Here is a 12,079-nt window from a genome sequence, read left to right on the forward strand (position 1 = left end):
TATGTGTGTGTGCGTGCGTGTGCGCATGTGTGCGTGTGTGTAAGAGGGCTTTCATAGTCAGATGAGAGTATGAGGAGAAGGAAGAAAAGGAAGAGAGTGAGAGGAGATCAGAAACAAGAACAGTCATTCGTTTTTGTACCTTACACCTCTCTGCTTTAAACCTCCTCTTTTAATCAAGGAAAATAATTCAATTCAGCCACCACATTTAAAATGAAAGAAGAAGAATCAGAAAAATAAAGCAGAGCATCCTTAGAAATATCTGCTGATTCCAAGAGGACATGAAAGATTTAAAGCTTGCTCCCTCTCTCGCACTTCCTCTCCATCCCATCCCCCCCTCTCTCTCCCTACCCCTACCTCTCACTCACACTCCCCCTCCCCTCTCATGGCCACTCTCCCCCACCCCTCTCTCTTCCTCTTCCTCTCCCTTCCCCACCCCTCTCTCTCCCACCCGTCACTCCCCCACCCCTCTCCCTCATTCCCCCACCCCTCTCTCTGCCTCTCACGCCCCCACCCCTCTCACTCCCCCTCCCCTCTCTCCCCCCCCCTCTCTCTTCCTCTCACTCCCCTTCTCCCCACCTCTCTCTCCCCCACCCCTCTGTCTGCGACACCATCTGATATTCATAAGTCTATGCAATGACACGACTCAGCAATGTGCTGCTTCCCCCACTTTGATAGTGTGTACATGTGCATTTCACTTGAAGCACATTGAGCTGCATATAGAAACAGAGTGACTAGACAACACAGAACTGTATTTCTCAGTAAAATAAAGAGAAAATGAGAGCCTGGTCTCATAGACTATACGTAGCATAGTAAACATAAACCCGGGACACTCAAATTAGTATGATTTGTTACGTTTGGTATGGTTACACAAGACAGAAGGTTACTTAAGGCAAAAACTAAAGTTGGGTGGTTGGTCGGGCTGGATAGGTAGCCGTATAACACGAACATCTAGCAACCCAAAGGTTGCGTGTTCGAATCTCATCACGGAAAACTTTTGCATTTCAGCTAATTAGCGACGACTTACTACTTTTTAGTTACTTTGCAATTACTTAGCATGTTAGTTAACCCTTCCCCTAACCATAAACTTAAACCTTTAACCTAAATCCTAACCCTAACCTCTAACCCAAAACTCTAGCTAAGCTAACATTACAATTTGTAACATATCATACGTTTTATAAATTCTTAACATATTTTTCAAATTGCAAATTAGTAGCATATCATACAAAATGGATGATGGACATCCACAAATGAATACATAAGATACGAACGGTCACATAACAAACTAAGTGGCTTTACGTTTACTATGCTACGTCTACCCCTGAGTCCAGGTTGAAAATGATGGTTTCTCTCAAAAAACAACATTCAAGTAATGTAAAGAATAAACATATTGAACAGTGGTTGAAGCCAAGACGTCCACAAAGCCAGTGCTCCCGAGTGGATTAAACACAGATGAATCAGGAGGCATGACAGCACATTCTTAATGACTGTGCAGTTTTAATTGGCTGGCAGACCAATTAGTAGTGTGCTAAATGTACAGTATCTGTGTATGTGAAATACACCAGTGTCCATCAATACCCAACATCAAACACATACTGTACAGGAGCAGTCCAGCCACTGAGGGGAGGAAACACGCACAGCAAGAAATAGAGAAATATCCATGGTTTGAAAGAGAGAGAATATATTTGAAGCATTTTTCACTGTGACGGGGAGAAGCTCTGGGGCACCAGTAGAGAAACATGACAGGGGACCAACCATATTAGAATCAACAGCCAACGCAAATGGACCTCTGATTATACAGAGAGTGACACATGCTAGGAAGAGACATACAAAGACGCACACACACACACACCCTCATAACTCTGGAGGACACACATCCCTGATTGATGTCTACTGTCACAGCGGGCTGTGAGTCACAGGTGAAAGGTCATTTTGTCAGCATCACACACAGCAGCTAAACTGGGTCAAGTTCTGCCAACCAGCAGAGGGAAACAAATGGGAACACCAATGGAAAAAACACGACTGGACTGGAGCTGCAGTTCAGTCATTGCAGATAGCAGTGTTTTCCACACTGCACTTTCAGAAGTATGTTTGATTTGAAAAGCAGCATGCCCCACATCGGAGGGAGTTGACAATTTATTTAGATATTGGCAAGCAGAGGAGGCTGGTGGGAGGAGCTATTGGAGGACGGGCTCATTGTAATGGCTGAAATGGAACAAATGGAATCGTGTCAAACATGTGGTTTCTATACGTTTTATGTTTTTTTATACCAATCCATGTATTCTCTTCTAGCTATTACAATGAGCCTGTCCTCCTATAGCTCCTCTCATCAGCCTCCTCTGATTGGCAGTTATTATAACCTATAGATTGGGTCCTGGTCTGGTCACAACCTCCTGGCCCCAATACTTGCTACAGCTACAAAAAAGATTTGCTTTGCCTGTGGGAATGAACTTTGGACCCTGCGCTAACTGATTTAATATGCACAGTTATTATGTATATTAATATAATATACAAAGTTAAACTGCTTAACTAAGCATCTTACTGGCTGACTTATTTTCAGAACAATTCAAATGGTTAGTCTCTAAAATTGCATTTATGTTGTAAAGGCCACTGGTAATGAAAGATGTTCTCCCTGTCTCCTCTGGTAAGGATGTACGGAATGTTGTGTTCTCCTTATAATGAGAGGATTAGAGAGAACGAGCTGGAAAAAGAGTTGGAGAGGGAGTGAGAGAGAGAGAGTTGAGAGAGGGAGTGAGAGAGAGAGAAAGAGAGAGTTCAAAAAGGAGAACCGCATTCAGATCTCTGTTACCACCCTGGGCTTGCTCCTGGGTAGATAAAATGTAGCACTCCAAAGGCATGCTGAAAATAGTATGGTAGATATGTTCCAAAGAGGCGCAGAAAATAATCTCAACAGACAGGTCCTCAACCAATATTATGTGTGCTACAGTTAGGACTAGGAGTGACAGGTTTTACTATAAGGTATTTTCATTACTATCACTATCTTCGATTCCAACCATCCTGATGTTGGTGAACAGTGCATTCCATCTTTTCTGTAGTACATTCTAACTGAACCACCACTGTGATGATTGACAGCTGGCACATGTTCATTATACACATTGGCACTGATGAAGCCAGCGGTAACGACAGCATCGTCAAGCACAGGTGCAGCTCAGCTGTAAACCACATGGGCCTCAAGTGCATGTGCGCACATCACACACACACACTCCATAGCAGTGCTGCTGTTCTGCAGAGTTTAATAAAAGTAGTTGTGATATTTTGATATTCATGTTTGAGAGGACATCTGCATAGCAGCTCTGCCCAGGGGAGGGTTGATACAGCAGGCTGCTGCCTCCTCAGCACTATCACACAGGAACACAATAAAATGGTGTGTGTGTGTGAGAAACGCCTGGAAATATGAATCTGATAGCGGAGGTTAACTTTGTATTACAGTTGAGAATGACGCTCTAACTGATGAATCAAATGCTCTTGGATTGTGTTATTTTTGGTTGGGTGCTTGTATGAGTCAAAAACAAACAAGTGAAATGTACCGAAAGCTTTTTATTCAATTATATGATATTCCACATCACTGTTTTGTGGTAAATACAGTATGCTACCCAAGGCAAATGTAATTACATCATGCCTGTATCCGTGACTGCCTGTGGCGCCAACAGAGTGTGACGTGTCTTCAGTGTTGAACAAAAGAACCACACAGTCACTGTTCTGTCACAATACTCTCTTCACCTGACATGAGCTTGTCTTTCCCATAGAGCTGCATTGAAATGACTGATTAGAATAATGAGGAGGTCTAAAAAGCATGAGCGTGACAGGCAAAGATAAGAGACCCGTATAGTGATTGGGGAAAAACATTCCTGAGAATGTGCGAGTGTATGTATAAGGGCGGGTGGCATCCTCAGTTTACCCAGCTTTCCACTGCCTTACTGTGAAACCAGTGGAGGCTCCTCAGAGGAGGAAGGGGAGGACTATCCTCAGTAAATTTAATAGAAAATTACAATTGTAAAACATTTAAAAAGTTAGCCTTTTTAGATAACACTATACTAAATATAATCACGTCACCAAATAATTGATTAAAACACAATGTTATGTAAAAAAGGTATACAGTAGCCTCATGGTAGCAACATGGCGCAACATGTATCCTCTGGGTACATTGACTTCAATACACAACCTAGGAGGCTCATGGTTCTCACCCCCTTCCATAGACTTACACAGTAATTATGCCAAATTCCAGAGAACGTCCTCCAGCCTATCAGAGCTCTTTCAGTATGAACTGACATGTTGTCCACCCAATCAAAGGATCAGGGAATTATCTAGTACTGAAAGCATAAGCTACAGCTAGCACTGCAGTGTATAACACGTGGTGAGTAGTTGACTCAGAGAGAAAGACAATAGTTTAACAATTTTTTATAAATTAATTTCTTCCAAAATGAAGGAGAAGCAAGAGAGAAAGTCATTTTTTTCAGTTTCACTTACTTAGCTAGCAAATGCTCAAACAGAGGGATGCTATGTTAGCTAGCTGGCCAACACAACACTGGAACTCTTCCTAGTCATGGTAAGCTTTTTGTTTTACAAATTTCTTGCCACAGGGGCCCGCCGGTGTAACTGCTTACTGACTGTACATTGTAACGTTACTGCATGATTGTAGCGGGTTTACTAATGTGTTAGTTCTATTAGCTATGTTACTTTACCTAATATTTTTCGCCTGGTCACATACAGCTGATGTGTTGTGCATTGAAGTACACAAGTGAAGGGAAGAGGTGAGAGGAGGAGAGCGCATAGATGCGACAAGGAATACAAAGTGGCTTCTATGAAAGTTAACTGTGTTTACGCATGATCGGGGGTGTATTCATTCCGCCGATTCTGTTAGAAAATGTTTCTTAATGGAAGCAAACGGAACCAAACGGGGGTAAACATACCTGAATTTGTCCAATAGAAACTCTCGTTTGCAACTGTTGGACTAATGATTACACCCTATATCAACTAGATGCAGCTAGATGCAGAGTGTGTAAGGCGGTATTAAATGTCACTGTCTTTCCATGGGTCACTGTCTGTGACCTAAAATGTATCTGTCAACCTGTGTGCACCTACGTTGTAAACTTTCATGCTTGGGCTAGGTTGTAGTAACCTCATGGTGGGTTTAGGGAAAATTTGAGTATCACATAGTAGCCTAAACCTATCGACGAATGAATTGAATGAGAGTCATCCAGTATGCCGTAATAGAAATAAGGCCATGCTCATGAAAAAAACATACGGTTCCAGCATACACACACAGGTCACAAAGCCGTCCTAAGCCCACTAAGAGAAACAGCCCAATAAAATATGCACCCTCGCAAATAAAATATGCCCCTCTATGTTCCGTTAAAACATTCAGACTGCTAGCCACGTGCTACACTATACACTCCACCATGTAGCGGCACGGGGGAAAGAAGAACCCTGAACCTCAGCAGCACCGAATGGAAGCGCTGTGCTGCGTTGAGCCAGCGAAGGTTGAGCGAGTTCAAAGTCTAATCCTGGACTTCACCCATGGGAGTTCAGAGCTGGGAAAGGACAAAGAGCAGGGCTGTTTTATGTCTAAAAAGCCTTTTCTAGTTCTGCTGCATGTGTGTGTGTGTGTGAGGATGGGAGCACGCACTCTGGAGGAATCAAGGCTTTAGCGAGTGAGGGGAGCTAAATCCTCCAACACATGCACACAAGCAAATGCACGAATACACTAGGCTACCATTGTCTTAAAAGCTATTGTTCAATTATTTCTTATTAACAGTCTACAAATGAACGCCTTCTTAAAACAGTGTTTATTTGCATAGCATAATGAAGCCATTGTTCCCCCTGTAGTGTTATCTGTCCATTGATGCCTTTTGATATCGTTCTTCCATCCTACACACATGCACACACACGCGCAGCAGGCCTGAGAAAACAAACAGAAACACTAGTTCGATCTCAGTTGTTCTGGGGCTTCGTACTCTATCCAAAAAAACTATTGTTTATCAAGATGAGACAACCTGGAAACTGAACAGAGAAACTAAAGCTTCTGCATTGTTCTGATGCATTGTACAAATGATACCATAGACAGTGAGAGCTATATCACACTATAGGATTACACAGAGAGGCTGACTGGCCTAGACTGGCTTCCTACTGCCTGGGCTCTTTGTCAAAATGGTGGGTTTACCCAATAAATTACTGGAAGCTTACATTATAGTGTGTGACTCTCTTAATTTGTTATAGCCTACTCGTTTCAAGCTCTGCCACAGATCTGGCCTGGAGTATGGGTGGACACAGCCCATGTCGAGGCTGGAGAGGTATGAAGAGTTCAAAAAGGTGGGAGGCAGGCCTTTTTAACAGACCGTTAGCCCTGTCTAGGAACTAAGCTCTCGACTTTGTCAATATAGATTGAGGTTGCAATCTAACCTGACTAATGAATATAGCCACTAATTAGCCTGTGTTAAATACCACTTCCCTGGCTATACGTCAAGCTATTAGTCGATAATCCAATGGCTCATTGGCTAAAATCAATGCTGTTGTGCTGACGCTAAGTAAACGAGAAGGGAAAAGTAAACAAACATTTTCTCATCATTTTAAGCTAAAAGTATTTCTAATCTTAGTGAGGGAGGAAAGTAAGTACTAAAACTGAGAGTTGTAAGACTTGTTCATTTCTAAACTTCCTGAACTCCACGGTGCGGCTAAAAAAGACCTGAGGTTTTCAAAAGGGCTTTCGGCAGGAAATCCAGGAGCATTTCCAAAGAATGAGTCTGAAAAGCCCAGTCTGAAAAAGTGTGTTGTTGTTGTTTCAGGGGCTTTTTTTCTCAAGAGTTGGATATGTTTCAGGATAGGAAATAATAGCAGTACTTAGTCAGTCCTTTCTCTTCTCTCATTCTACAGAATATCCTTTATAGTTTACTGGATGTCGTGGGAGTGTTGCTGGTTAGAGCAGTTTGTGCTCTTCCGATATCAAAACATCTCACACTTTGATAAACACATAACTACACACAAACACACAGGAACGGACACACGTGCACACTCGATACAGGGCCTATGCACCAGGGTGGTGGGCAGCAGCTAGGACTGGTTAGTTTACCTGGCTGGCATCGTGTGTATACATCACATTATACCCTAGCATCATATCACCACGCTTAAGCTTAGTTTTATGATGCTACTTCCCTATTTGAATAAAAGCAGGGTCCTGATAGTCCCCCTGAACCAATGACCTGTGTTAAGGGGCAGTAATTGTCTTTTTACGGCCACCTTTAGATCTCCCCGGTGCCCTCCTCGTATCACTATGCCAGAGCAACACTTCACTCCACCACCGCAACCCGTAACCTAGCAACGGCCCGCTGAAGGCCTGAAGAGCAGCAGCTTCCGTTTGGTTTTGTGTGAGTGTTGTGCCTTGGCAACAAAGTGAGCTCCTCTTCACTTCAGATGATAGGCAGCTTTATCTGTATGTAGCTTGTAAATATCTGTGTACTGGATTAATACCTATAGAGAACGCTAAAGGGCATTTCCATGTAAAAGGACCTATGAGCACAAACATGTGAAGTTCATAGGAGCATGTCAAATCTGGTGTCAAATGAAAGCAAAGAGTCTATCGTTTTTTTAAATTAAGTCATATACAGTTTTTTTTTTACCTTTTTCCATCCTACAAATTAGGAATAAGTAAAGGCGTTGACTTCTGGTCAAACAGCTGGAAAAGGTGTCTTAGAAAACATCTGGCAGAAATAGTCCTAAAAGGTATTAAAAATGCATCAAATCACATTAATGTTGATATAAAGACACCTGCACAACTAATATGAACATGTACATTTTGTTTTGCAGAAATTATTTGCCATCTGTAAGTTTAAGAAATATTGCCTAGTGTCTTGTCATTTTGTTAACAAAAACCCACATATCTTTAAGATATTTATTGATTTCTCTCCCTCCTCTCTTCCACTGGCATACTGTTATGTTCAGCTCATAACTGTTTTCTTTCTTTCTGTCACGTGGTGGTCAAAGCAAGAGTGTGAAAACAGTCTGGACAACCACTCACTCTCTCTCTCAAGTTAATGTCAACTCTCCCATGAACCCCCTCTCGTTCCATTTACTGTAACCAGCCCTCTCACCCACTGAGCACCAGCCAACACCAGACGTCCATGGACGTTGAAAAGTGGTTGAAGGTCAGTCCAAATCTGAACCAATCATAGACGTCTGTTTCACAAAATTTGGACAGAACAGTACAATACAGTAGAGCGCAGTGCAGTACAGTAGAGAAAACAACAGTAGAGAACAGGTGCACAGTAAAGTGTACTTTAGTACAGTACAGTAGAGCACACTAAAGTAAAGTACAGTATAATTTACTTGATGTACTATACTTTACTGTACTGAACTCCACTGTACTTTACTGTAATGTACTGTGCTCTACTGTGCTATCCAAATATGCGAAATATACGTCTATGAGTGGTACATATTTTGGTCCAGTCCGGAACAACCAAATTGAAGAGAATGACATTCATACTTATGCATTTCTGTATAGCACAGATTATGGACCCATGAAGTCAATATGTTACAATAATTCTGGTACTAGGTGTTAATCCATTTCACTTACTGTACTTCCATTACCAAAATAGATTTTTTCAAACTCTAGGTGTCATATCATACCTGACAATTCATTCTTTCTGCAGACATCTTTGAATCTTAATTCGGAGTAGATATTTATTTATATTCTTTGGAAAAATGTGGTCTCGTAAAAAAAAACAGAGGGAGATTTGACTGTTTTTCTGTTACTAAACTGTAGATCTGCACTGTTCTTCTAGTAAACGTGTTTCAGTAAAGTTTCCACTGGAAACTGTTAAACGTAGATATTGTGTTGTATGGTCTGTTCAACTTTGCAATCAATGTTTTTGGTTTGGCATACTTTGAAAGTGAAAAATCAGAGTCTCAGCGTCATTCTATGGAATTGCTCTACAGATGAAGATATAACCTACCTAGATCACCAAAGAAGGCCCAAGCAGAGAAATGGGAGAAATAATAACTTATGGGACCAAGGGACTTCATTCATAACTCTCTTATGATTCACCTTGACTTGTATATCAGCCGTTGAGTAGACAACGCGATCTACCATGTAGGTCAGGGGTGCTCAAATATTTAGGTTTGGTGGGCCAAAATATAATCTGATTGGTGGGCCACTGGCCAAACAAATAGGCATTATCTATTTAGAAATATAACAGGTAAACAATATCTGTTTAGTAAGCAATCATAAAATCACACTTCCAAAAATCTAATTGTAGCTATATAACTCGACACATAACAACAGATTCTGATTACCAATATTAAAGATGTATTAAAAAACAGTGGCACAGAAACTGCAACCAAGTTTCTACTTTCATAAGGCTAATAACTGGAATATGTTTCAAATTACTTGAATATGGGAAAGGTGTAACAATTTGTATTTGCAGCAGTAAGTCACTGAAATGCATCAGAAATTCCAGGGAAGCTAATCAGGCAAAAGCGCCTCTAGCCTAGTCGGGGCCCGAAGAGAGATTTTGGTTAGATACATTTTTGGGCTGAGTTAAAGAACATTTTCAGCAATTCCACAAATTTTGTCATGAGGTGAAGCATTGTTTCGTAGTTTTAAAGCTAATTTCCTGCCATTCTACACATTTTGCCATGGGGTGATGAGAAACTTTTGCAGTTTTAAAGCAGATTTTCTGCAATTCTAAACATTTTGTCATGACTTATACCATGTTCATATGATATCTGATTGAGAGTGACAAAAACAAATCTATGGGGCGTTAGGGCCCACGTGCGTGCCAGGTTGGTAATTTGTACTACAAGGTTTAGATAGAGATATCCCTCTAGTGGTATGGGGGCTGTGCTTTGGCAAGTGGGTGGGGTTATATCCTGCCTGTTGGGCCCTGTCCAGGGGTATCATCGGATGGGGCCACAGTGTCTCCTGACCCCTCCTGTCTCAGCCTCCAGTATTTATGCTGCAATAGTTTATGTGTCGGGGGGCTAGGGTCAGTCTGTTATATCTGGAGTACTTCTCCAGTCTTATCCGGTGTTCTGTGTGTATTTAAGTATGCTCTCTCTAATTCTCTCTTTCTTTCTCTCTCTCTCTCTCTCGGAGGACCTGAGCCCTAGGACCATGCCTCAGGACTACCTGGCATGATGACTCCTTGCTGTCCCCAGTCCACCTGGCCGTGCTGCTGCTCCAGGTTCAACTGTTCTGCCTGCGGCTATGGAACCCTGACCTGTTCACCGGACGTGCTACCTGTCCCAGACCTGCTGTTTTCAACTCTCTGGAGACAGCAGGAGCGGTAGAGATACTCTTAATGATCGGCTATGAAAAGCCAACTGACATTTACTCCGGGGGTGCTGACTTGCTGCACCCTCGACAACTACTGTGATTATTATTATTTGACCATGCTGGTCATTTATGAACATTTGAACATCTTGGCCATGTTCTGGTATAATCTCCACCCGGCACAGCCAGAATAGGACTGGCCACCCCTAATAGCCTGGTTCCTCTCTAGGTTTCTTCCTAGGTTTTGGCCTTTCTAGGGAGTTTTTCCTAGCCACCGTGCTTCTACGCCTGCATTGCTTGCTGTTTGGGGTTTTAGGCTGGGTTTCTGTACAGCACTTTGAGATATCAGCTGATGTAAGAAGGGCTATATAAATACATTTGATTTTGATTTGATTTGATAGCTGGCTAGCATCTAAAAATGTTTTGCTAACATGAGCTAATTGAGTGACTGCCAGTGACTTACGTTACAAGTGGAAAACTGCTGATGCACAACCAAATTTCAGAAACGACTTTACTAATTCTATGTTGAGATATATATATTTGTAACCTTCTTTCGGGCCAAACTAAACAGCATCGTGGCCCCAGTTTGGTCAGCCCTGGTCTAGGTAATAGAGAGTCTGTGTGTTGTTGTTGACAGGTGTGTGTGTATGTGTCTGTTCTGTACTCACCCGCAGCCATCTGCATGTATCCAGCCAGTGTACAGATCCTCCTCTCACAGCCTCCGCTGGGCAGGAAGATGGTGATGATGGCCAACAGAGAGCTGACTGCCAGGAGAGAACATCCTCCAGAACACAGCACTGCACTTGTCTGAAACACACACACAAACACCAGAGAAAGGGGTAAGTTCAAGGATTGATCACTCGTTAAACATAAATACACTATTAATGCATACTTGAATATCAGCTTGCTATTCAGCAACCAGTACCTATCAAGGAAGCAACTGACAGGTTGAACCGTACTAAATATAATGTGTGATAGTTTGAAAGCTAGAAACAGAGTTAAACATGTTACTCTCACTCACAGACCCACACAAACACATACATTGGTTAATATGCTTCTGTTTCCTGAGACAGTGCTTCAAATCAGAACAACAAAGGATTGACCCTGACTGTCCTCATTCATTACACTATGTTTAATCACACACTGGTTACACAGACAGAGAGAGAGAGAGGCTGAGGAGAACACCGGGCAAGCACAACACACAACCCACGCTAACAGACAACTGTGCACACACAATCCACTAACACGAACACACACAAACTGTGGGCTAGGTGAGGTCCTGGAATGTAGATGCTATGCGCCCAATGCGTTCTAGGTAGGGAAAGGAAGGAGCTGTGTGTCAGGTGAGTGGGGGTTCCAGGAGAATTCCCCCAGACAGACACCCTCCTTCCTCATCCTGATTCCTGCTGTTTGATCTGCCTGGCAGTCTTTTCATTCATTAGCCTATCACCCTGTCTCACACTGGCTTTGATAAATCAAATCCAATTTTATTTGTCACATCACATGGTTAGCAGATGTTAATGCGAGTGTAGTGAAATGCTTGTGCTTCTAGTTCCAAAAATGCAGTAATATCCAACGAGTAATCTAACTTAATAATTTCACAACAATTACCTTATACACACAAGTGTGAAGGAATGAATAAGAATATGTACATAAAAAAAATATATGAATGAGTGATGGCTGAACGGCATAGGCAAGATGCAGTGGATGGTATAGAGTACAGTATATACATATGAGATGAGTAATATAGGGTATGTAAACATATAAAAGTGGCATTGTTTAAAGTGGCTAGTGATA

At 42.1% G+C, this 12,079-nt stretch overlaps 1 protein-coding gene across 1 annotated transcript in view; it reads right to left on the bottom strand.

Annotated features, from left to right (window-relative positions):
- Nucleotides 1–12,079, bottom strand: part of lhfpl7 (LHFPL tetraspan subfamily member 7) — a 231,657-nt gene that overhangs the window by 137,061 nt on the left and 82,517 nt on the right. The window contains exon 2 of the mRNA XM_031826643.1: nucleotides 10,951–11,089. Coding sequence (XP_031682503.1) covers nucleotides 10,951–11,089 — 139 coding nt within the window. The remainder of the gene's footprint in view (nucleotides 1–10,950; nucleotides 11,090–12,079) is intronic.

The sequence above is a fragment of the Oncorhynchus kisutch genome, linkage group LG6 (genome assembly GCF_002021735.2).
Source record: "Oncorhynchus kisutch isolate 150728-3 linkage group LG6, Okis_V2, whole genome shotgun sequence".
Lineage (NCBI taxonomy): Eukaryota > Metazoa > Chordata > Actinopteri > Salmoniformes > Salmonidae > Oncorhynchus > Oncorhynchus kisutch.